Source organism: Zosterops lateralis, assembly GCF_965231275.1.
Source record: "Zosterops lateralis genome assembly, chromosome: 31".
In the NCBI taxonomy this organism is placed as follows: domain Eukaryota; kingdom Metazoa; phylum Chordata; class Aves; order Passeriformes; family Zosteropidae; genus Zosterops; species Zosterops lateralis.
In genome coordinates, this window is record NC_139791.1 from 3,461,693 (window position 1) to 3,484,797 (window position 23,105).

At 52.4% G+C, this 23,105-nt stretch overlaps 1 protein-coding gene and 1 long non-coding RNA gene across 2 annotated transcripts in view; one reads left to right on the top strand and one right to left on the bottom strand.

Annotated features, from left to right (window-relative positions):
• Positions 1–394: 394 nt before the first annotated feature.
• On the bottom strand, positions 395–1,327 carry LOC310920818 (olfactory receptor 14J1-like; the record flags this gene model as incomplete). Its single annotated transcript, XM_083880869.1, has 1 exon — positions 395–1,327. The coding sequence occupies one exon, from the start codon at positions 1,325–1,327 to the stop codon at positions 395–397; it is 933 nt and encodes a 310-aa protein (XP_083736995.1).
• Positions 1,328–8,158: 6,831 nt separating this feature from the next.
• LOC310920682 overlaps positions 8,159–23,105 on the top strand; it is a 241,096-nt gene continuing 226,149 nt past the window's right edge. The window contains exon 1 of the long non-coding RNA XR_014592028.1: positions 8,159–8,230. This is a non-coding gene — a long non-coding RNA (uncharacterized lncRNA). The remainder of the gene's footprint in view (positions 8,231–23,105) is intronic.

The following is a 23,105-nucleotide window of genomic DNA, read 5'->3' on the forward strand; positions in this document are numbered from 1 at the left end:
GCAGCGGGGCAGGGCCACGGGAGCAGCACTGGCAACACCAAGGGCTGCTGGTGCTGGGCACAGCTGCTGTGCCAGCCCTGATCTGCCCCCAGCTCTGCACACAGACATTGCTGCTGCAGCTCCAGAAAAGGGAACAAAAGGGGGATGTCTGCAGAAAACTCTGCTGGGAGATCCTTTAGTTCATTTAAAATTACTGAGAGTACAGCCCGTCACTGACACAGTCTGGGGCCACAGAAAATGTAGAGACAATCAAAACAAGAAAGGACACAAACAGTGGCCTCTCTTTGTGAACACCTTTGGAAAATAAATAAAGACTAAACCAGGAAAACCAAAATAACACATGCTATCAAAGAAGACGTTTATTACAAGTGATTTGCAGAAAATGCCCAGTAGTTTAGTGTTTGTGAAATCGTCCAGTGATCAGTGTCCACACTGCAGCCTTGAGCTCCTGGTTCCTCAGGCTGTAGATCAGGGGGTTCAGGGCTGGAGGCACCACCGAGTACAGAACTGACAGGGCCAGATCCAGGGATGGGGAGGAGATGGAGGGGGGCTTCAGGTAGGCAAATGTGCCACTGATTATAAAGAGGGAGACCACAGCCAGGTGAGGGAGGCAGGTGGAAAAGGCTTTGTGCCGTCCCTGCTCAGAGGGGATCCTCAGCACAGCCCTGAAGATCTGCACATACGAGAAAACAATGAACAAAAAACAGCCAAAAGCTAAGCAGAGACTAACAGCAAGAAGGCCAAGTTCCCTGAGGTTGGAGTGCGAGCAGGAGAGCTTGAGCATCTGAGGAACTTCACAGAAGAACTGGCCCAGGGCATTGCCATGGCACAGGGGAAGGGAAAATGTACTGGTTGTGTGCAGCAGAGCATTGAGAAAGGCACTGGCCCAGGCAGCTGCTGCCATGTGGGCACAAGCTCTGCTGCCCAGGAGGGTCCCGTAGTGCAGGGGTTTGCAGATGGACACATAGCGGTCGTAGCACATGATGGTCAGAAGGGCAAGCTCAGCTGAAATGAAAAGTCCAAATAGAAATAGCTGAGCCGCACATCCTGTGTAGGAGATGGTGCTGATGTTCCAGAGGGAATTGTGCATGGCTTTGGGGACAGTGGTGAGGATGGAGCCCAGGTCAGTGAGGGCCAGGTTGAGCAGGAAGAAGAACATGGGGCTGTGCAGGTGTTGGCCACAGGCCACAGCGCTGATGACGAGGCCGTTACCCAGGAGGGCAGCCAGGGAGATGCCCAGGAAGAGGCAGAAGTGCAGGAGCTGCATCTGCCGCATGTCTGCCAATGGCAGCAGGAGGAAGTGGCTGATGGAGCTGCTGTTGGACATTTCTTCATTGTGGGCACAGTGGGCTGTTGAAAGAAGACATGGACAAGTTGAGCCAATGACTGTCTGGAGTCATCTCAAAATTACATCTTTCCCTGTGAGGGAACTTTGTGAATGTTATTTCAGTTTGGGTTTTTGCGGCTGAGTTACTGTCTCATTTTCAGCATCGCTCTCAGCCTGAGCGAGCCCAGAGGGAAAACAGGGCTCCCTGTGCCCCAGTGCAATCAGACCTGCTGGTCCCCACAAAGGTGCACTTTCATCATTGTACCTCCCTCTACTTCAGGGTGATTGCACGTAAAACTTTCTTGGAAAATAAAGTGGAATATCTGAAAGCTACAATTTCAAAATAAACGTCCATAAATTCTTCTCTCCTTTTTTCCTGTGTTGCTAGAAGGGAAAGGATGCCAAGCTTTGTTCTGGCTCCCTGCTTCCTTGAGTTGTGCCTACTGGGAGCTGTTTCTCTCTATCCAAGCCTTGTCCCTGCCAGTTCTCCCAGAGCCCAGCCCAGCCCTGGGGGCTCAGCTCTGCCCTGCACACCCCACCCGGCACAGGCCACTGCCCAGGGGCATCTCACTGGCACCAGGGCCTTAAGGGCAGCTCAGACAAACAGAGATGCTGCAAGACAAGGTGCTGCTGGTGCTGTCTGTAGGCAGAGGAGGATGAGGAGGCACTTTGTGAGTGAGATCTGAGGCAGATCTGCTGATGCCCAGGGTGATAGTGCAGAAGTCTCAGTGACACAGACAACACTGACAGCCCCTTTCCCTTTCCTTTAGGAGAAAGCTGAGAGCAGCCCTGGCCATGCAGCACCATCTCCACAGCAGGAGGAATCTGCCCTTATGGGGGTCGCTCCTTCCACCGCCAACTTCTCCCCACAGTCCATGGGGAGCTCCCAGGCAGGCTGAGAGCTGCCCCTGGCAGGTGGCAGATCCCCTGGCCTGGCCAAGAGCCCTCAGGGCTGCAGCACCTGCTCTGCACCACAGCCCTGGGCAGCCCTGGCTGCAGCCCCAGCCTCAGCCCCTGCAGCCGTCCCTGGCAGCAGGAGCCGTCCTGCCCTGTCCCTCTGACGGTGCCCAGGGCAGCCCCGCTCTGGAGCACATCCTCCCCCAAAGCAGAAAGGGCAGCAGAGCCATCCTTACAGTGCTGTCAGTCCTGTCCTGGCTCAGCTTTAGGGGATCCCTGCAGCCACAGACTGACTGTGTCAGAAGTGGTGAAGATTTCTCCATGAAGAAGCTCAGAATTGTCCTTGTAGCTACTTTGAGCCTCTGTCTGCCTCTCTCGTCTCAGGTACCTGCAGGCAGTGCCCTCAGCCCTGCTGGGCTTGGAGAGGAGCTGCTCCTCAGGAGAAATGTCTTTTTGAAGCTCTTCTTGATTGCCAGGATCTGCCTCTGGGCCAGTAGCCCAGCCCAGCTCAGCAGCACGGACACAGCACAAGGACTTTAATGAGCCTCTTGGGGCTTTGGCGTTGTTTACATTCAACTCAGTCCCTGAGAGAGTGTTCAAAAAACTTCTGAAGAACTTAAAGTCAGATTAAAAAATGCAAAATTTCTTGAAGTTTTAATGGGTCCCACTGAGGGACACGACTGAGAAAGTGTCCCCAGGTTCCAGTTAGAGCAGAACACTGCAGGCAGGGATGAAAGGTGGGGACAAAAAAGGCAAAGGTGTCTCTGAAGCTGAGCAAACCGGGATGTATTTCAGGAATGCCAAGGGCCAAGGCCTGAGCCCCAGCCCCTGCCAAGGCACATCCTGTCCCTCCCTCAGTGCTCAGGGCTCTTCCCAGGCCACTGGGATGTGGGGATGTGCAATGCCAAGGGCAGCACCATGGGGCGGCCCCTGCCAGGCTGCTGAGCAGGGCCAAGGAGGCAATGAGGCCCCAGGGTTGCAAGGGTCACTTGTCTCCTGCTCATGGCTCAGGCCCAGGCCCAGCAGCCATGGCCCAAGTGCTGCAGGAGTTGGCTGTGTCAGGGCCTTGCAGCTGCTCCCCATCCCTGTGCCCTGTGCAGCCCAGGCTGTCCTACGGTGTCCATGCCCTGCACCTCTGTCCCTGCAGGCTGTCGTCATCCCCCGGCTGCCCCACCTGGCTGGGCCCTTCCTTTGCTGACAGCTCTGCCTCCTGCCTGCCTCTGCCTGGCCACACACAGCCTTGGGCTGCCCCACACTCCTTCTGGGCGATGTGTTGCAGCATAGCCCTGCCCTGGGAGATAAATTCCACTCTCCTTCTGTTTTCTTTTCCCTCCCGAGCTGCGCTTTGTACTAAGTTTTTCTTTCTCTGTCTGTTCTCTGCTATGTCAAAAGGATCCACCATCTCTGAAACCACCATTCAAGCACTCCCATGGCTCTCCTCTTCCGTCCTCAGTCTCCACTCCACTGAGCACAGAGCTCCTTTTTCCCTATATAGTGGTCATATGCTTGAGACCTCCAAACCCCATCTTGGGAGGTCTCTGGGCCCTTTCCAAGGTCTTGGCAAATGAAAACATTGTGCTCACAGTTTAAGAAAATTTCCAGTGGCCATGGCCAGCCTGACCTGTCTGTCCTGGCTCTTCTCGTCTTGGGGCAATCCTTTGATATACAGAATTTAAGAGACAAAATTTAAATTTTGGCCATAGCCTCTGCACAGGAAGGCTGATTCTTTTCTGTAGGATAGAAGGCAGAGAGCCACATTGTTTCAGGGGCAAACAAGAGGTGACTACCAGAAGCCAAGGCCATCCAGACCTGGCAGGGTTTTGTTTTTGGGAGATACCCTTTCATTTATGCAATGTTTTTCAGGGAAGTATCAATTTTGGCAATAGGTATTTAAAAAGATGTCGAATTCTTTTCCATAGGAATGAAAGCATAGAGCCCCAGTGCTCCATGGGAAGATGAGAAGCAGCCCTTGACATTCCAAGATCAGCTGGACCTGTCAGGTGACCTCTGGGAGGCCAAACCAGCCAGACCTGTTCCATGTTCCCATGGTTCTATGGGCCCCACAGTGTCCCAATGGCCCCTTGGTTCCATGAGGCTCTGAGGTGTCACAATGTCCCTTAGTTACATGTGGCCATGAAGGGTTTTAATGGTCTCCATGGTCCCACAAGGCCCCAAAGTGTCACCGTGGCCCCCCTTGGTTCCATGAGTTCCCACAGAGTCACAATGGTCTCCATAGGGAGGAACCAACCAAGCCCCCGTGTCACAGGGGCAGATGAGGGGCAGTCACCAGAGGCCAAGGGCAGCCAGATTAAATGGTGCTGGCAGATTTTGTCTGGGACCTATCCCTGGATATAGGGAATTTTAGAGGCAGAATACCAATTTTGGACATTAACACCTGGAGGAGAAGCACGGTTCTTTTCCATAGGAAGGAAAGCACAGAACACTGATGTTTCAGGGGCAGATGAAAGGTGGACACCAGAGGCCAAGGCCAGCCTGACCTCTCTGCCCTGGCAGCTTTTGTCTGAAAGCAACTCTTGGATATTGGGAATTTTGGAGGTGGAATCCCACATTTGGCCATTTCTGGGTTGATAAGTAGGATGGTTCTTTTCCACTGGAAGGAAAGCACTGAGCCCAAGTGTTTTAAAGGCAGAAGAGGACAGAGGTGGATCCTGGGAAGCCAAGACAGCCAGACCTGTTTCTTCTGGCAGCTTTTGCCTGGGAGGAATTCTTGGACATACAGAATTTGAGAGGAGGAATCTCAATTTTGACCATGGACACCTTGAAGAGAAGGAGAGTTCTTTTCCACTGGAAGGAAAGCACTGAGCCCCAGTGTTTCAAAAGCAGCTGAGAGGCAACCCCCAAGAGGCCAAGGGCAGCCAGACTTGTCTGTCCTGGCAGCTTTCACTTGGGAGCAACCCTTGGATGTACGGAGTGTTGGAGATAGAATCTCAATTTGGGCCATGGGTGACTGGACAGGAAGGGGAATTCCTTTCATTAGGAAGGAAAGCGGAGAGGTTCAGTGTTTCAAAGGCAGATGAGAACCAGCTCTCAAGAAGCCAAGGCCAGCCAGACTTGTCTCTCCTGGCAGCTTTGGTCTGAGAGCTATCCTTGGATATAGGGAATTCTGGAGGTGGATTCCCAACTTTGGCCATGGGCACCTGGACATGAAAGGTGCTTTTTTCCTGTAGGAAGGAAAGGCACATGGTCACAGCGTTTCAAAGGCAGATGAGAGGTGGACCCCAGTTGGCTAAAGTAGCCAGGTCTGTCTCTCCTGGCAGATTTCATCTGGGAACAATCTTTCCATAAAAGGAATTTTGGAGGAGGAAGCCTGGTTTTGGCCATGGGCCCCTGGAGGAGAAGGACAGTTCTTTCCCACAGGAAGGAGAGCACAGAGCCCCAGGGCTTCAGGGGCAGATGAGCAGCCGCCCTCAACATGCCAGGCTCAGCCAGACCTGTCCAGCAGCCCCCGGGAGGCCAAACCAGCCAGGCCTGTTCCATGTTCCCTTGGTTCCATGGGACCCCTGAGTTTCACAAAGATCCCCTTGATTCCATGAGGCCCCACAGTGTCCCCATGGCCCCTTGGTTCTGTGAGGTTCTGTACTGTCAGCAATGCTCTCCTTGGTTCTGCAGTGTCACAGTGGCCACACAAAGGCTCAGCGGGTTAAAAGAGAGAACATGAGCCCAGCCCATGGTGTGGACCCTCCTTCTCCTGGGGTTTGTGTCTCACCCACGCTGGCTCCCAGGAGTTGGTAGCTGTATGTGTGTCTTTCTTTATCTCTTCTGTCTTTCTGTCTCTCTCTTTCTTTTTTCTCCTTCTAATCCTTTTTACCTGGAATGTTGCTTTGGAACTTAACATTTTAAGGGTTAAAATTTCCAGGTCAAATGGGCTAAGGTAATGAAGCTACTGCTACAAGAAGAGTTTTATGTTGAATTGGCTGTTTTATTGAATGCTTTGCCAAAGTTCCCTGACTTTCTGTATTTTGCCACTAAAGTTTTGTGTTGTTTTCACCTCTCAGCTCAGTTGGTTAAAGCATGGTGCTGATATCACTGAGGTTGTGGGTTCAATCCTTCTATGGGCCATTCACTTCAGAGTTGGATTTGATAGTCCTTGAGGGTCCTTTGCAACTAAGAATATTCTGTGCATCTGTTCATCCTGGGAATATCTGGTTGGCATTTCTCCTGTGCACCAAACTTGAGTAAAGGAACCTTTGGTTACCCCCATTATTTCACTGTTCTGGGGTGTTACAGCCCCACAGGTTCACAGTGGCCTCTTCTTTCCATGAGGCCCTGCTGTGTCACACTGGCCCTTGGTTCCATGAGGATCTGGAGTGTCACACAGCTTGAGGACATTTGTCCTTGCTGCCCCTGCACTTTGCTTCTGCCTGGCCCCTCCCTGAGGAGGCTGCCAGGCCTTGCAGCTTGAGGACATTTGTCCTTGCTGCCCCTGCCATCCCAGTGCCCCACCAAGAGCCCCGAGCCACCCACGAGGGACAGGCCCTGCTGTCCCAGCCCTGGGCTCAGCCCTTGGCCTTTCTGCTGCCTCCAACCAGCCCAGGCCTTGCTCAGCATTGCAGTTCCCTGCTCACAGCCTTGGCCTCCCTGCAATCCTGCCCTCAAGGATCTGCTCTCACCAGTCCCTGGGGAGCCTTTGGCACTCCCTGCCCTCCCTGGGGCCCAGGGATGCTCCAAGGGACTTGGGGTTTTGCTTCTGACTCCTTGAGCAGCTTCTTCAACCTTCTCTCACTGCCTGGGGCTCCTGGACTCAGCCCCAAATCCAGCGTGGGGCTCATGAAAACACAGAAAGCCCTGAGGAGCTCTTTGTCTTCCTTCAATTGTCTTTGAGTTTCCAGGGCTTGTGCAGCTGATTGGAGTCAGTTTGGAGTTCCGTTAAGGAGGAAGATTTCAAATTGCATGTCATGATTTTTTTATATTTTTTTTTTAATCAAGGGTGTATTTTTTTTAATTTTTCAATTCTTAGAAATGGTGACTGAAGCATTCCCCAAGTGAACTTAACGATGAATGTTTCCTTAGGAGGTCTGAGCACAGAGAAGAATGAGCCCCTTGTGTTCTGACCCTGCTGTTTGGACAACCTGCTCCTCACTCAAGGTCACCATGTCTGACATTGTCCAACCTGGGACTGAAATCCCAACACATTAAAAAAAGAGTGAATTTTTCTTGATAAATAAAATTGAATTTTTCAATAATATTATAATCATATATTTCATATTTATAATATCACTCTGTATTTTATTACCTATTTTCAATATGTATATTAAAAAACTATACAGTTTAGTAACCAAAAAAATTTTGGCTATTAATTCTAAGCAACACAATTCCCTTCATTTATTAATTGATCACGACTGGCTATTGATTTCTTCCTCTTCATGCTAATTAGTAATTTTTTTTTTTTTTTTTTTTTTTTTTTTTTTTTTTTTTTGCATCTTTTTAATCATTTACTCCGACAGCGAAAAAAGGGCCACTTTGGATTTCATGGAGACATTTCTGGGGCACATTTAGGGCAGTTTTGAGTCTGGGGAGGGAATTTGGAGAGAACTTGAGGGTCTGGAGGACACTTGGGGGAGCCGGGTGGGCACTTGGAGGGGCACTTAGGGATTCTGTCGGACAATTCGGGGTCCAGGGGGCACTTGGGGGTCCAGGGGGGCACTTGGGGGTCAGGGAGGGGAATCTGGGGCCCTTCGGGGTCCGGGCGGGCACTTGGGGGGCTCTGAGGGAACTCTCTGGGGCGCGGGGGATGATGGGAGTTATAGGCGCGGGTAGAACACAGTTTAACGGGGCCGCGGAGCATCACGGGAGTTTGAGGCGCGGCTCCAATGGCTCTGGTTAGGGTGCGGGGCATGACGGGAGATGGAGTCACGGCTGGAAGAGCGTTTTCCGTTCATCGCGGAGCATTCTGGGAGCTGTAGTCCCGGAAGTGGCTCGAACGGGGCGATTGTGGGTCCGGGAAGGCACTTGGGGGAAACTTCTGCGTCCGAGCCGCGACTTGAGGTCCTTGGGAGGAACATAAACGGTTCGGGAGCACGTGGGGGGAGCTTGGGGAGCTCTGTCTGGGCTCTTTAGGGCGCGGGCACATCAGGAGGTTCAGGCGTGGAACTGTGTTATGAGGGGCTCTGAGGCCACGGGGGATGGTACGAGATGAATTCCCAAAAGTGCCCGTAACGGGAATCTGTGGGGTTGGAGCATTCAGGGGATCTTGGAACAGTTTCTGGGGGTCCGAGTGGGCGCTGAGGGGACACCTGGGGATCCTGGAGGGTCTGGGGGACACAACTCAGATCAATGAGTTTATTTGCTAATGAAACATATGTGTTGTATTTAAAAGTTTATATTCTACAGGCATAAGTTCCATATACACAGATATCAATAGACATAAGTGCAAAAGCTGATATTCCATGTAAGAGAATGATGTTCTGCACTGTTAAGAGCAAAACTAAACCAAAACAAAGAAAAAACAATGGGGGTTAACAATGAATGAGGAAGGAACAGAAAAGATTGTTAGGCCACTGTAAACTTTCATCTGAGTCTACATTTGAAATAACACAGACACCCTGTCTGAAGGAGGATTTCTCCTCAGGAGAAATGTCTTTCTGAAACTTTTCTTGGTTGTCAGGAGCTGCCTCTGTGCCAGGAGCCCAGCCCAGCTCAGCAGCACAGGAAAAGTACAAGGACTTTAATGATCCTCCCGTGGATTTGGTGTTGTTTACATCAGACTCAGTCCCTGAGAGCGTGTTCAAAAAACTTCTGAAGAACTCAAAATTAAATTGAAACACTGAAGTTTCTTGAAGTTTTAATGGGAACCACAGAGAGACTCAACAGAGAAAGTGTCCCATGGTTCCAGTTAGAGCAGAACACTGCAGGCAGTGATGACAGGTGGGGACAAACAAGGCAAAGGTGTCTCTGATGCTGAGCAAACCTGGATGTGTTTCAGGAATGCCAAGGGCCAAGGCCTGAGCCCCAGCCCCTGCCAAGGCACATCCTGTCCCTCCCTCAGTGCTCAGGGCTCTTCCCAGGCCACTGGGATGTGGGGATGTGCAATGCCAAGGGCAGGACCATGGGGCAGCCCCTGCCAGGCTGCTGAGCAGGGCCAAGGAGGCAATGAGGCCCCAGGGCTGCAAGGGTCACTTGTCTCCTGCTCATGGCTCAGGCCCAGGCCCAGCAGCCATGGCCCAAGTGCTGCAGGAGTTGGCTGTGTCAGGGCCTTGCAGCTGCTGCCCATCCCTGTGCCCTGTGCAGCCCAGGCTGTCCTACGGTGTCCATGCCCTGCGCCTCTGTCCCTGCAGGCTGTCGTCATCACCCGACTGCCCCACCTGGCTGGGCCCTTCCTTTGCTGACAGCTCTGCCTCCTGCCTGCCTCTGCCTGGCCACACACAGCCTTGGGCTTGATACCAAAAAGGGTTAATTCCATTTTTACTGTGACTGTGAAGTTTTATCCCAGTAACAAGGCATGCAGGGCCTGCTTTCCCAGCAAGGACAGTTGTAAGACAAGTACAAGACATCTGGGTCAGGAGTGCAGGGATAGGTAAAACAAGGAGTGAATCTGGGAACTTGGGGTGGGTGTTATGGTAATGGTTAAATTGTAATACACATGTAGCACCTGTATATAAGGTCACTCTTTTAGAATCACATGTCCATTAAAGTTATGAGTTACCATGGGATGGAAATAAACAATCTATCTTTTAGCTGCTCCTGGCCAAAATTGATAGTCCCCTTAAAAGTTCCCTATATGCAAGGGTTCTCCCAGACAAAAGCTGCCAGGACAGAGAGCTCTGGCTGGCTTTGGCCCCTGGTGATCATTTCTGATCTCAAGAAAACCCTGAGCAAAGTATTTGAATGGGTTTGACTACTGGAATATCAATTAATCTGTCATCCTCTGAAAAATTCAGATCCTTTTCTGATCATATGTGTCTCTTTTTCTTATTGTGCATTAGGCATTGAATATTATTTTCTGCTAAAAAATGTTCCTTTTATTCCACCAGTGTTATCTGACACAAAACACCTCCTCTACTTATGGATCCAGGTCACCTGTAGAAGCAAACACAATAAAGAATCCAGCAGGAATTCTTTGTCTCTGCTCCCATCTGTCCCATCTCTGGAGCTGGAGGTGCAGCCCCAGCTCTTGGGAGGGCTCCAGAGGTCACCAGCTCAGCTCCCACACAGAGAACTTGCACACCCTGGGGTGCCCCTTTCAGCCTCAGTGCCCAGAGCCTTTCTGACACCTTCCCCTGGAGCTGCTGCTTCCCTGCAGCCCCGGCCATGGACAGCAGCAGAACCTGGTGTGTCCCGAGCAGCAGAGCCAGCTCAGGGCCCTGTGGGGAGCAGGGCTGGGGCAGCAGGACAAGGCAGCCCAGGCAGCCAGGGCACACCCAGCTGGGGAAAGGGATGTCCAGGGAGAAGAGCAAGGGAGGGTTTCTGTGCCTGCAGGGAGGAATGCAGAGGAAGCTGCTGCTGCAGGGCCAGCTCTGGCCTGGCCCCTCTCTCCCCTGCCCAGGGCTGCTGTGCTGGCCTGGGGAGAGGGGCTGGCACTGGGTGGGCAGAGGCAGCCTGTGCTGGGCATCTCCTGGAGCCAGGAGCAGGAGTTGTGCACTGTCCCTGAGCTCCATTTCCCCTGCCCTGGGGAGCTCCAGCCCTGGGGCTGATGTGGAGGCTGACCTCCCTCTCTGCCCCTCAGCAGCTGCTGAGCCCTTCAAGGGGGCCAGGGCTGTGGGGTGAGTGCACCCAGTGCTGGAGCAGCCAAGAGCAGGCACTGCCATGGGGCTCACCCACAATGGGCTGGGCTGAGAAGTGCCCAGAAGATAAAACCCACCCATGTCAGCTGAGCTGTGTCACTCTGCAGGGCCAGGACACGTTCCAGCAGGTGTGTGGGGCTGTGCCAGTCCCCTGGCAGGGATCTCACACAGGCAGATGCAGCACTGAGGAGGTTGGTCTGTGGCCTTGGTGGCATGGCCAGTGTGAGAAGGTGCCCCAGGGCTTTGACCATCCCTCCAGCCTCTTCCATCATCCATTTGCACACCGGGGCACTCCCCTCAGTTTATTGGTCTATTTGTTCTGTGGTTATCTCTTTCCTTCTGCCCATTTCCGCACCGGTGTAGGGGCAGCATCAGCCCTGCCCAGGCTCCCTCCTCACCCAGCCCTGGGCAGAGCCCAGGGCAGGGCTCTCTGTGAACCCTGGCATGGGATGTGGGTGTTGGAACTGGACACTGAGGTCTGGTGTGGACACTCTGGTGGGGAACATTTGCCCACCCAAAACACACCCTGTGCTGTGCCGTGTCTGATGAGGGGGATGTGGGGCCTATGCTGGGCAGGGGGGTTGTGCTGCCTCAGGGACAAATGACAGGGATGAGCCACAACACAGTGACCAGGAGGTGCAAGTGAGGACAAGCTAAGGAGGAGGAATTCAGAAATCTGACCTGAGCATGTGTTCATGTGTTTAGGAAAGCCAAAGCTCATCTGCAGCTGGTGGAGGCTGCAGGCAACATCCAGAGCAAAGTTAATTCAGTTACTGTGTTTGCAGGAAATGGCTGCAAAAGGAACATGTCAACCTGCTGCTAAACCTAGAGGGGCAAATCTAGAATCATGGAATGGCCTGGGCTGGAATTCTAAAGATCATCCAGTTCCAATCTCCTGCCATGGACAGGGACACCTTCCACTGGACCAGATTGCTCCATGTGACCTGGCCTTGAACACCTCCAGAGGTGGGGAGTCTGCAGCCTCTCAGGGTAACCTGTGCCAGGGCCTCACCACCCTCACTGGGAAGAATTTCTTACGAGTATCCCAGCTAAACCTTCCCAGTTTCACCTCATGGCCATTTTCCCTTGTCCTGCCACTCCAGACCTTTGTCCAAACTCCTGCTCAACTTCTCTCAAAGCCTTTTTCAGTGCTGGAATGGGCTCCAATGTCCCCCTGGAGCCTTCACACACCCAGGCTGAACAGCTCCAGCTCTCTCAGCCTGGCTCCAGAGCAGAGGTGTACCAGCCCTGCAAATGTCCATTGTGACTCTGCAGGGCTTCCTGTAACCAAGGGTGCATTGTCACACTGTGGAGCCAAGGAGACCCTTGTGACCCTGGGGTGCCCCAGGGCCTTTGTGACATGGCAAAAACAAGGAGAGCATTGTGACATGTAGCATCTCAATGAACCAAATGTCCATGGTGATACTGTGGATCCCCTTGGCACCAAAGAGACCATTGTGACACTTTGAGGCCTCATGGAACCAAGTGTCCTTTGTGACACTGCAGAACCAAGGGGCCATTGTGATACTTCAGGGCCTCATGGAACCCAGGAGAGCAGTGTGGCACTGCAAGGGCTCCTGGAATCAAAGAACTTGTGTTGTGACTCAGGGGAGGCCAATGGAACCAAGTGATCCATTGTGACATTGAGGGGCCTCAAGGAACCAAGGGGACATTATGACATTTCAGGGCCTTGTGAAAGCAAAGGGGATCCTTGTGGCATTGTGGGGTCTTGTGTAACCAAGGGCCAGTGTGGCACTGCAGGGCCCCACGGAACCAAGGGCCATTTTCAAACTGCAGAGCCAAACAGACCATTGGGACACTGTGGGGCCTGATTGAACTGATGAGAATATTGTGACACAGTGAGACCTTATGGAAACAAGGATCCATTGGGACACTTTGGGTTCTCCTGTAACCAGGAGTCCAGTTGTGACACTGCAGAACCAAGGAGATCATTATGACACTACAGGGTCTCATGGAACCAAGGGGCCATTGTGTCACTTTGGGGCCACATGGGACCATGGCCACCATTGTGACATGATGGGGCACATGGAACCAAGGGGCCATTGTGACACTGCAGGGCTCCATGGAACAAAAAAAAAAAAAAAACAAAAAAACAAAAAAAAAAAAAAAACCACAACAAAACCCCTGCTTAACAACAAGAGAGGAGGAAAAAGTGCCATTCTTTATTCAGCCAGATGCACAAGGGGTAATAGCTCCTCCCAAAGGTGTGCATGCAGAGTACAGCAAAGTTCCTGCTTACAGACTGTGTTTCACAAATATATTCAGTGATTGTGACAGAATAAACATACATAGGATAATAATTTTCCTGAAATCATTAACATATTCTTCCCTCCCTTCACAGATGTGTTCTTCTGACCTGGGGGTCTCTTTGGTAGTCCCTGGTTGTTGGTGATGCCAGAGTCACACCTGACTGCCCCGGGGACTTTTAAAAGTTGGCACAACTGGAGCTGCTCACTTTCCAATTCTCCTTCTCACATAGTGGGCATTGTGCAGTTCCATGGGCCAGTGAGTTTTGAAGAACAAGCATTGTGTATGCTCAAAAGGTGGAGATGGTTTTACAACTGGCAACATCCCCCCGCTTAGAGGCTTGTGAAGCTTCTCTTCTCTCCAAGCCTTCCTAAGCCTCATATCAGTGTCTGCAGGAACTCAATCTCCCTCCCCATCCTGCAGCAGCCGTAATTTACTTACTCCAGCCTTGGTCTCCAGCACAGCCATGGAGGCTCTTTGGCCTCTGGACTTTTCCTGCAGCCACCAAGGCCAGCTGAGCTCTGCCCTTCCCACAGCCAGCCCTGCCCAGCCGAGGCAATGCCCAGCAATTCCCTGTCTGTGCCTGGCCTTGCTGTCCCCCCCCAGCAGCAGCTCCATGGCCCCTTTGTGCCACGCTGGCCCAGCCATGGTGCCACAGCCCCTGTGCAGGCCCAGGGCAGGACAGGAGCCCTGCGGGTGGGAACGGCCCCTGTGCCGTGGTGCCCACGGCAGCCTTGGGGCTCTGTGCCCCATGGCCTCCCTGCTGGGCAGCCTCTGCCAGCTCCTGCACAGCCCGTGGCCCCTCTGGGCCTGCACAGACAGCCCTGCCCCGGGCTCTGCCGGGCTCTGGGCCAGCAGAGAGGCCGGGCAGGGCTGGCCATGGCCGGGAACAGCCCTGAGCCCCGCAGGAGGATGGAGCTGGGCCACAGCCAAAGTGCCCCCAGACCTGGGTCCAGCAGCCAGGGCTGCCAACGCCTGGGGACAGAGGCTGCCATTGGGGACAAATGTCCTGGGCCCCCTTCCTGCTCTGTCCATGCCACCAAGGGCACAGAGCAGCCTCCTCTCTGGGCCACTTGCCTGTTTTCAATGCCTTCCCCAGGCGCTGGCCCTGCCCCACCAGGCCTGGGCTGAGTCCTGCCCCTGCACGCTCCCCCAGGCTGAGATGGACACTGATGGTTTCTGTGCCAGGCTCTCTCAGCCCAGCCCAGCTCCCTGCTAGCTCTGCCAGCTGCCCTGAGCTCTGTGCAGCACCAAGGGCCTCTCCCCAGCACAGCCCAGCCGGCTCTGGCCCCACAGCTCTGCTCAGCCCAGGCTGCTCTGGGCAGGGGCCCCACGGCCTCAGCCCCTCTCAAGGGCACAGCAGCAGCTGCAGCTCAGACAGGGCTCAGCCCCAGCCATGGGGAAACCTGCCTGGCCAAAGGAAAAGGAGGCTCCCTGGGTGCCCTGCTCTCCTCTGCAGGAGATCCTGAGAGCTCTGCAGCCCCTGCTGCCATCCCATCTGCCCAGGCCAGCACAACAGCCCCTTGTGCCCTTGTGACCCTCAGGAGCTGTTCCTGCTCCAGGCCCAGGGCCCATCCCAGAGCTGGGGCAGCCACAAAGCTCTGCCCATTTCTGTTCATTGCTGCTCTGATCAGGATGGATCCTCAGCCACTTGCAGGTTGCTGATGAATTTTCCTTTTCCAGAGGCCTCTTATTTCTTAAACTCTTCAGTTGAGAAATTCCTTGACAAAGGCTCATTAGCATTTGTTCAAAATACCCAAACAAGACAAGCCTCTGGGAATAACTCAAGTCTTCAATTCTTCTGTGGTTTATTAGACAGATTTCAGAAGTGTATTCAAAGTGAATATGCTATATTGAAAGCAATGTGAAGAGAATTGTTTTCTCCAGTTTTCTTTTTCTGTTTCTACATTGATATCAGCAATCCCCAGTTGATATTGATCCCCAGCACCTCCTAGTGCAGCCTGAATAGATCTGAAAATCAAGACCCTTCATGGCTGACCATCAATCACACTTTGTCCCTACCCCCACCCCACCATTTCCCTCATCCAGCCCCTAGCACTCAGAGCAGCCTTGTGCAAATCTCAGCTTCCTCCACTCCAGGCTGCACCTGCAGCTTTCAGCTCCTTGGCACCAACTCCCACCTGCTTTCCTTGCAAAAGGAGCTGCCTGAGACACACACGGATGTTCATTTATTGGTAGCAAACAAAACCAAGGGAAGGCACAGCTCCATAACAAGCAAAAGTCATTCTTCTGCTGTATATTAGATCCACTTTCCACATCAGATGGTCTCAGACCAATGGTAAATACATTCTGTGCCCAGCACAGATCCCAGGATGCCCCAAACCCTCCCTGCCCCAAGTTTGTCCACATTTGCTCTTTGCACACACAAGTCACACGCTGAAGAAAGGAGCTCTCTCCAAGCCCACAGGGAGGACAAGAGAGAGAGTGGATGAAGAGGTCCCTTGTGCAGAGCTACAGCTGCACTAATCCCAATATTCTGGGCTCACAGGAACTGAATCCAGCACCCTCTGCAGCATCTGTTCCCTGGGTCCAACTCTGGATGGCCAGGCCCAAAGAGTGCTGGGGAATGGAGTCACATCCAGGGGTGTCCCCAGGGCTCAGGATTGGGGCCAGGTCAGTTAAATCTCTTGATGGATGATCTGGATGAGGCACTGAGGGCCCCCTCAGTCAGTTCCTTGTGAGCCCAGGCTGGGTGGGAGTGTGGCTGTGCTGGAGGGCAGGAAGCTCTGCAGAGGGATCTGGACAGGCTGCAGCCATGGGCCCAGGACAATTGGCTGAGGTTCAACAAGGCCAAGGGCCAGCTCCTGCCCTGGGCTCACAACCACCCCAAATCCCTGGGTGTGCCCTGCCCCTGATCCCCACAGCCTGTCCTGTTCCCTTCATCTCTGCATTGACAGGGACTTTCTGGGACAAGGCAGCTCTGCTCTGGGTATGGAGGGAGGTGCAAGTGCAACCACTGGAGTGGGAACCAGAACTCATCAGGTTTGTGTCCTTTGGGGTTGGCAACTGATGGGACTCAGAGGCACAGAAAATGTCTCTTCATTGCCAACTTAAAATATGTTAACCTGATAAATTTTAAGAGACATTGAAACTGTTCCCTCAGCAATGTGAGACAGCCCAGGAACGTCTGACATGTCCACCATTCACAAGGGATTCCTGTACAAAATCAATTTTAGACAAAGATGATTCTGTGATAGATATAAACACAGTTCAGTTGTTGAATCAGGATGTTCTGTGTGAAGTGGGGATAAAACATCCTGAACAATTCCTGACTTGCAAAGCTGTCAGTTGTGGATGGAGAAGGGAGTCAGGCTGCTTTTGGTGGTGTTTTCAGCCTGTGCCGAAACCAGCCTGACTCATTTCATCTCCTCCTGTCCTGGCTGAAGCTCCCCTCTTGCCCCTTCCACCCATTGTCTGTTGTCTCCCACCAGGCCCCCAGTGAAGAGCCTGGCTCTGTGTTCTCCATCACCTCCTGGCTGGCACTGCCAGGCTGGGATCAGGAGCCCCTCAGCCTTCCCTGCTCAGGGCTGGACAAGCCCAGCTCCCTCAGCCTCTCCTCACAGCCCAAGGGCTGCAGCCCCACCTTGGAGTCCTTCCCTAACCCTGCTGCAGCTGCCAGACATCTTTCCTGCCCTGGGGAACCCAACCCAGGCCACAGTGACCTGGATAATCCCTGTCCTGGATGTCCTGGTCACACAGCCCAGCCCCTTGTCCCCGTGTCAGGCTCTGGGTTTGATCAAACTGTGATGGAGGCTGGGGCAGTGACCAACCCAGTGATCTCACGCAGTCCTGCTGGGAAGTCGCACAGTCCCCCTGTGATGTCACAGACTGCTCTGTGATGTCACACAGCTGGTCTCTAATGTCACAACCAACTCTGTGCTGTCATTGTCTGTTCTATGGTGTCAGACCTTTTCCCAGTTGTACACCACGATGACACAAAGACTCTCACTTCAGAAGGTTGAAAAGGTGAATACCCCATTTCTGGGAAGCGTTTCTGCTTTCACAGTATTTTACACAGCCCAATTTGATTGCTGTCAAGAAAACAAAACTGTTCAATCACATTAATCACACATTAGTCAGACAAGAGAGACATCAAGAAAAGCCCATCCTAGGAGAAAATATGTAAATATGTAAATATGTAAAAAAAAAAAGTTCTTGCCGTTAGCGAAACATGTCTCATGTTTAAAGAAATTCTCTGGGAAAGGAATTTCAGAAACCAAAATATGTCAGGCACAAACAAGATCTCTGCCCTGTGATGTCACAGAGATGTCCTATGATGTCATAGCTGCCCAATGACCTCACATAACACACTCTATGAGGTCATAGCCCACTACGTGACCTCATGTTTCCAGATAATAACTGGTCTACACCTGGTGAGCTAACACAATGCTTGTCCTCCAAAATTACTGGCCCATGGAAACCTCACAATGCCCATTGTGTTAGCCGAGGAAAGAACACACAATCGCGAAATTGTATGCGGTGCTTTATTTCAGAGCTCTGGAAGCCGGGGGTCTTGGACGACCCAGATCTCGGCTTGTCCAACATGCTTTATGGTTACAATTTTATACCTTTCTTGTTACATAAGGATTCGTGTTAATCATTAAACCCCATTGTTCCATTGATTCCATCCCGAGGAACAATAGTCTGTGTGATTCTTGCTCAAGATTCTGGTTAGAGAAAATAATCATATTTAGTTACCAAACTGATATTACAATTGACAATTCTGGCATGCGTCTTGCTAATGATTATATTGGGACAGATCCCCCTGACCTAACTTTATTCTTTTAGGGCCTGTGCGTTCTACCAAGGTTCCCCTTTTCTCTCCCCCTACCACCTGTGCAAAGTCATGCTTTATAATTCATTTAATTAAAACAATAGCACGGAATAACATCCTGGTTACAAGTGGAGCCAATCCCTGTTTTTGGGCCCTTGCTATTTTAGAAATCAATTTACCCTATGTTATCAATTGTGTAAGAAGGGGAACTGGAAGTTCAGCAGCCTCAGTGTCCTGCCAGCTAAGCCAGACTGACTGGAACACTGGGGTATGTGACCACCAGGGACCACCAGAGAGATCCCCAGGACAGAAAAGTGCAGAGGGGGAGGCTGCTCTGTGCCCTTGGTGGCACTGACAGAGCAGGGAGGGGGCCCAGGACATTTGTCCCCAATGGCAGCCTCTGTCCCCAGGCGTTGGCAGCCCTGGCTGCTGGGCCCAGGTCTGGGGGCACTTTGGCTGTGGCCCAGCTCCATCCTCCTGCGGGGCTCAGGGCTGTTCCCGGCCATGGCCAGCCCTGCCCGGCCTCTCTGCTGGCCCAGAGCCCGGCAGAGCCCGGGGCAGGGCTGTCTGTGCAGGCCCACAGGGGCCACGGGCTGTGCAGGAGCTGGCAGAGGCTGCCCAGCAGGGAGGCCATGGGGCACAGAGCCCCAAGGCTGCCGTGGGCACCACGGCACAGGGGCCGTTCCCACCCGCAGGGCTCCTGTCCTGCCCTGGGCCTGCACAGGGGCTGTGGCACCATGGCTGGGCCAGCGCGGCACAAAGGGGCCACGGAGCTGCTGCTGGGGGGGGACAGCAAGGCCAGGCACAGACAGGGAATTGCTGGGCATTGCCTGCCCTGGGCAGGGCTGGCTGTGGGAAGGGCAGAGCTCAGCTGGCCTTGGTGGCTGCAGGAAAAGTCCAGAGCCCAAAGAGCCTCCATGGCTGTGCTGGAGACCAAGGCTGGAGGAGGGAAAGGCAGGGCTGCTGAGGGATGGGGAGGGAGATGGAATTCCAGGAGACATCAGTGTGAGACTTAGGAAGGCTTGAAGAGAAGAGAGGCTCTGATGTAGCCAGATGTAAAACCATCTCCACCTGCTGAACGCACATGATGGTTGTTCTTCCAAACCCATTGGGCCACTGAACTGCACACTGCCTGTTGTGAAAGAAAGAGAATTGGAAAGCAACCAGCTCCAGTTGTGCCAACTTTTAAGAGTTCACTGGGCAGTCAGGTGTGACTCTGGCATCACCAACCACCAGGGACCACCAAAGACACCTCCAGAAGACAAGAACACAACTGTGAAGGGGAGAGAAAATCTGAAAGGATTTCAGCGAAATGATTATCATATGTATGTTTATTCTGTGACAATCACTGAATATCTCTGTACAATACAGTCTGTAAGCAGGAACTTTCCTGTACTCAGCATGCACATTTGGAAGGAGCTCCATTGTGCATCTGGCTGAATAAATTCTTCCTGTTCCCTTGGTGTTAAGCAGTTTTTTGGTGTTTTTTTTGTTTGTTTGTTTGATTGATTTTTTTTTTTTTTTTTCCTTTTTTTCTTTTTTTCTTTTTTTTTCCGGACTGTTGGTAACAGTGTCCCAATGGCTCCTTGGTTCCATGTTGCCCCAAAGTGACACAATGGCTCCTTGGTTCCATGAGACCCTGTAGTGTCATAATGATCTCCTTGGCTCTGCAGTGTCACAACTGGACTCCTGGTTACATGAGATCTCAAAGTGTCACAGTGGATCCTTGTTTCCATAAGGTTTCACTGTGTCACCATATCCTCATCAGTTCAATTAGACCCCAGAGTGTCCCAATGGTCTGTTTGGCTCTGCAGTTTGAAAATGGCCCTTGGTTCCATGAGGCCCTGCAGTGCCACACTGCTCTCCTTGGTTACACAAGACCCCACAGTGCCACAAGGATCCCCTTTGCTTTCACAAGGCCCTGAAGTGTCATAATGTCCCCTTGGTTCCTTGAGGCCCCTCAATGTCACAATGGATCACTTGGTTCCATTGGCCTCCCCTGTGTCACAACAGTTCCTTGATTCCAGGAGCCCTTGCAGTGCCACACTGCTCTCCTGGGTTCCAAGAGGCCCTGAAGTGTCACAATGGCCTCTTGGTTCTATGGGGCCCCAGGGTGTTACAATGGCCCGTTGGTTCTGCAGTGTCACAAAGGACACTTGGTTCAATGAGGCCCCAAAGCGTCACAATGGTCTCTTTGGTTCCAAGGGGATCTGCACAATCACCATGGACATTTGGTTCATTGAGATACCACATGTCACAATGCTCTCCTTGTTTTTTGCCTTGTCACAAAGGCCCTGGGGCACCCCAGGATCACAAGGGTCTCCTTGGCTCCACAGTGTGACAATGCACCCTTGGTTACAGGAAGCCCTGCAGTGTCACAATGGACATTTGCAGGGCTGGTACACGTCTGCTCTGGAGCCAGGCTGAGAGAGCTGGTGCTGTTCAGCCTGGGTGTGTGAAGGCTCCAGGGAGACATTGGCGCCCATTCCAGCACCTAAAGGAGCTTTGAGAGAGCTGGAGAGGGACTTTGGACAAAGGCCTGGAGTGACAGGACAAGGGAAAATGGCCATGAGGGGAAACTGGGAAGGTTTAAATAGGATATTGGGAAGAAATTCTTCCCAGTGAGGGTGGTGAGGCCCTGGCACAGGTTACCCCGAGAGGCTGCAGACTCCCCACCTCTGGAAGTGTTCCAGGCCAGGTCACATGGAGCAATCTGGTCCAGTGGAAGGTGTCCCTGCCCATGGCAGGAGATTGGAACTGGATGATCTTTATGATGGATGGATGGATGGATGGATGGATGGATGGATGGATGGATGGATGGATGATTCAAACTGCCTCTGCCCACTCAGTGCCAGCCCCTCTCCCCAAGCCAGCACAGCAGCCCTGGGCAGGGGAGAGAGGGGCCTGGCCAGAGTTGGTGCCTGCAGCAGCAGCTTCCTCTGCATTCCTCCCTGCAGGCACAGAAACACTCCCTCGCTCTTCTCCCTGGACATCCCTTTCCCCAGCTGGGTGTGCCCTGGCTGCCTGGGCTGCCTTGTCCTGCTGCCCCAGCCCTGCTCCCCACAGGGCCCTGAGCTGGCTCTGCTGCTCGGGACACACCAGGTTCTGCTGCTGTCCATGGCCGGGGCTGCAGGGAAGCAGCAGCTCCAGGGGAATGTGTCAGAAAGTCTCTGGGCACTGAGGCTGAAAGGGGCACCCCAGGGTGTGCAAGTTCTCTGTGTGGGAGCTGAGCTGGTGACCCCTTGAGCCCTCCCAAGTGCTGGGGCTGCACCTCCAGCTTCAGAGATGGGACAGATGGGAGCAGAGACAAAGAATTCCTGCTGGATTCTTTATTGTGTTTGCTTCTACAGGTGACCTGGATCCATAAGTAGAGGAGGTGTTTTGTGTCAGATAAAACTGGTGGAATAATAGCAATGTTTTTTAGCTGAAAATAATATTCAATGCATAATGCACAATAAGAAAAAAGACACGTATGTTCAGAAAAGGATCTGAATTTTTCAGAAGATGACAGATTCATTGATATTTCAGTAGTCAAACCCATTCAAATACTTTGCTCAGGGTTTTCTTGAGATCAGAAATGATCACCAGGGGCCAAAGCCAGCCAGACCTCTGTGTCCTGGCAGCTTTTGTCTGGGAGAACCCTTGCATACAGGGAACTTTTAAGGGAGACTATCAATTTTGGCCAGGAGCAGCTAAAAGATAGATTGTTTATTTCCATCCCATGGTAACTCATAACTTTAATGGACATGTGATTCTAAAAGAGTGACCTTATGTACAAGTGCTACATGTGTATTACAATTTAGCCATTACCATAAAACCTACCCCAAATTCCCAGATTCTATCCTTGTTTTTCTCTATGACTGCACTCTTGAGCCAGATGTCTTCTTCCTGTCTTACAACCATCCTTGCTGGGAAAGCAGGTACTGCATGACTCCTTCCTATCCTAAAACATCACAGGCAAAGTAAAAATGCAATGAACCCTTTAGGTATCAAATCCAAGGCTGTGTGTGGCCAGGCAGAGGCAGGCAGGAGGCAGAGCTGTCAGCAAAGGAAGGGCCCAGCCAGGTGGGGCAGCCGGGGGATGACGACAGCCTGCAGGGACAGAGGCGCAGGGCATGGACACCGTAGGACAGCCTGGGCTGCACAGGGCACAGGGATGGGGAGCAGCTGCAAGGCCCTGACACAGCCAACTCCTGCAGCACTTGGGCCATGGCTGCTGGGCCTGGGCCTGAGCCATGAGCAGGAGACAAGTGACCCTTGCAGCCCTGGGGCCTCATTGCCTCCTTGGCCCTGCTCAGCAGCCTGGCAGGGGCCGCCCCATGGTGCTGCCCTTGGCATTGCACATCCCCACATCCCAGTGGCCTGGGAAGAGCCGTGAGCACTGAGGGAGGGACAGGATGTGCCTTGGCAGGGGCTGGGGCTCAGGCCTTGGCCCTTGGCATTCCTGAAACACATCCAGGTTTGCTCAGCATCAGAGACACCTTTGCCTTGTTTGTCCCCACCTGTCATCACTGCCTGCAGTGTTCTGCTCTAACTGGAACCTGGGGACACTTTCTCCGTTGAGTCTCTCTGTGAGTCCCATTAAAAGTTCAAGAAACTTCAGTGTTTCGATTTAATTTTGAGTTCTTGAGAAGTTTTTTGAACACACTCTCAGGGACTCAGTTAAATGTAAACAACACCAAATCCACGGGAGGGTCATTAAAGTCCTTGTACTTTTCCTGTGCTGCTGAGCTGGGCTGGGCTCCTGGCACAGAGGCAGCTCCTGACAACCAAGAAAAGTTTCAGAAAGTCATCTCTCCTGAGGAGAAATCCTCCTTCAGACAGGGTGTCTGTGTTATTTCAAATGTAGACTCAGATAAAAGTTTACAGTGGCATAACAACCTTTTCTGTTCCTTTCTCATTCATTGTTAACCCCCATTGTTTTTTCTTTGTTTTGGTTTAGTTTTGCTCTTAACAGTAGAGATCATTCTCTTACATGGAATATCAGCTTTTGCACTTATGTCTATTGATATCTGTGTATATGGAACTTATGCCTGCAAAATATAAACTTTTATATATAACACATATGTTTCATCAG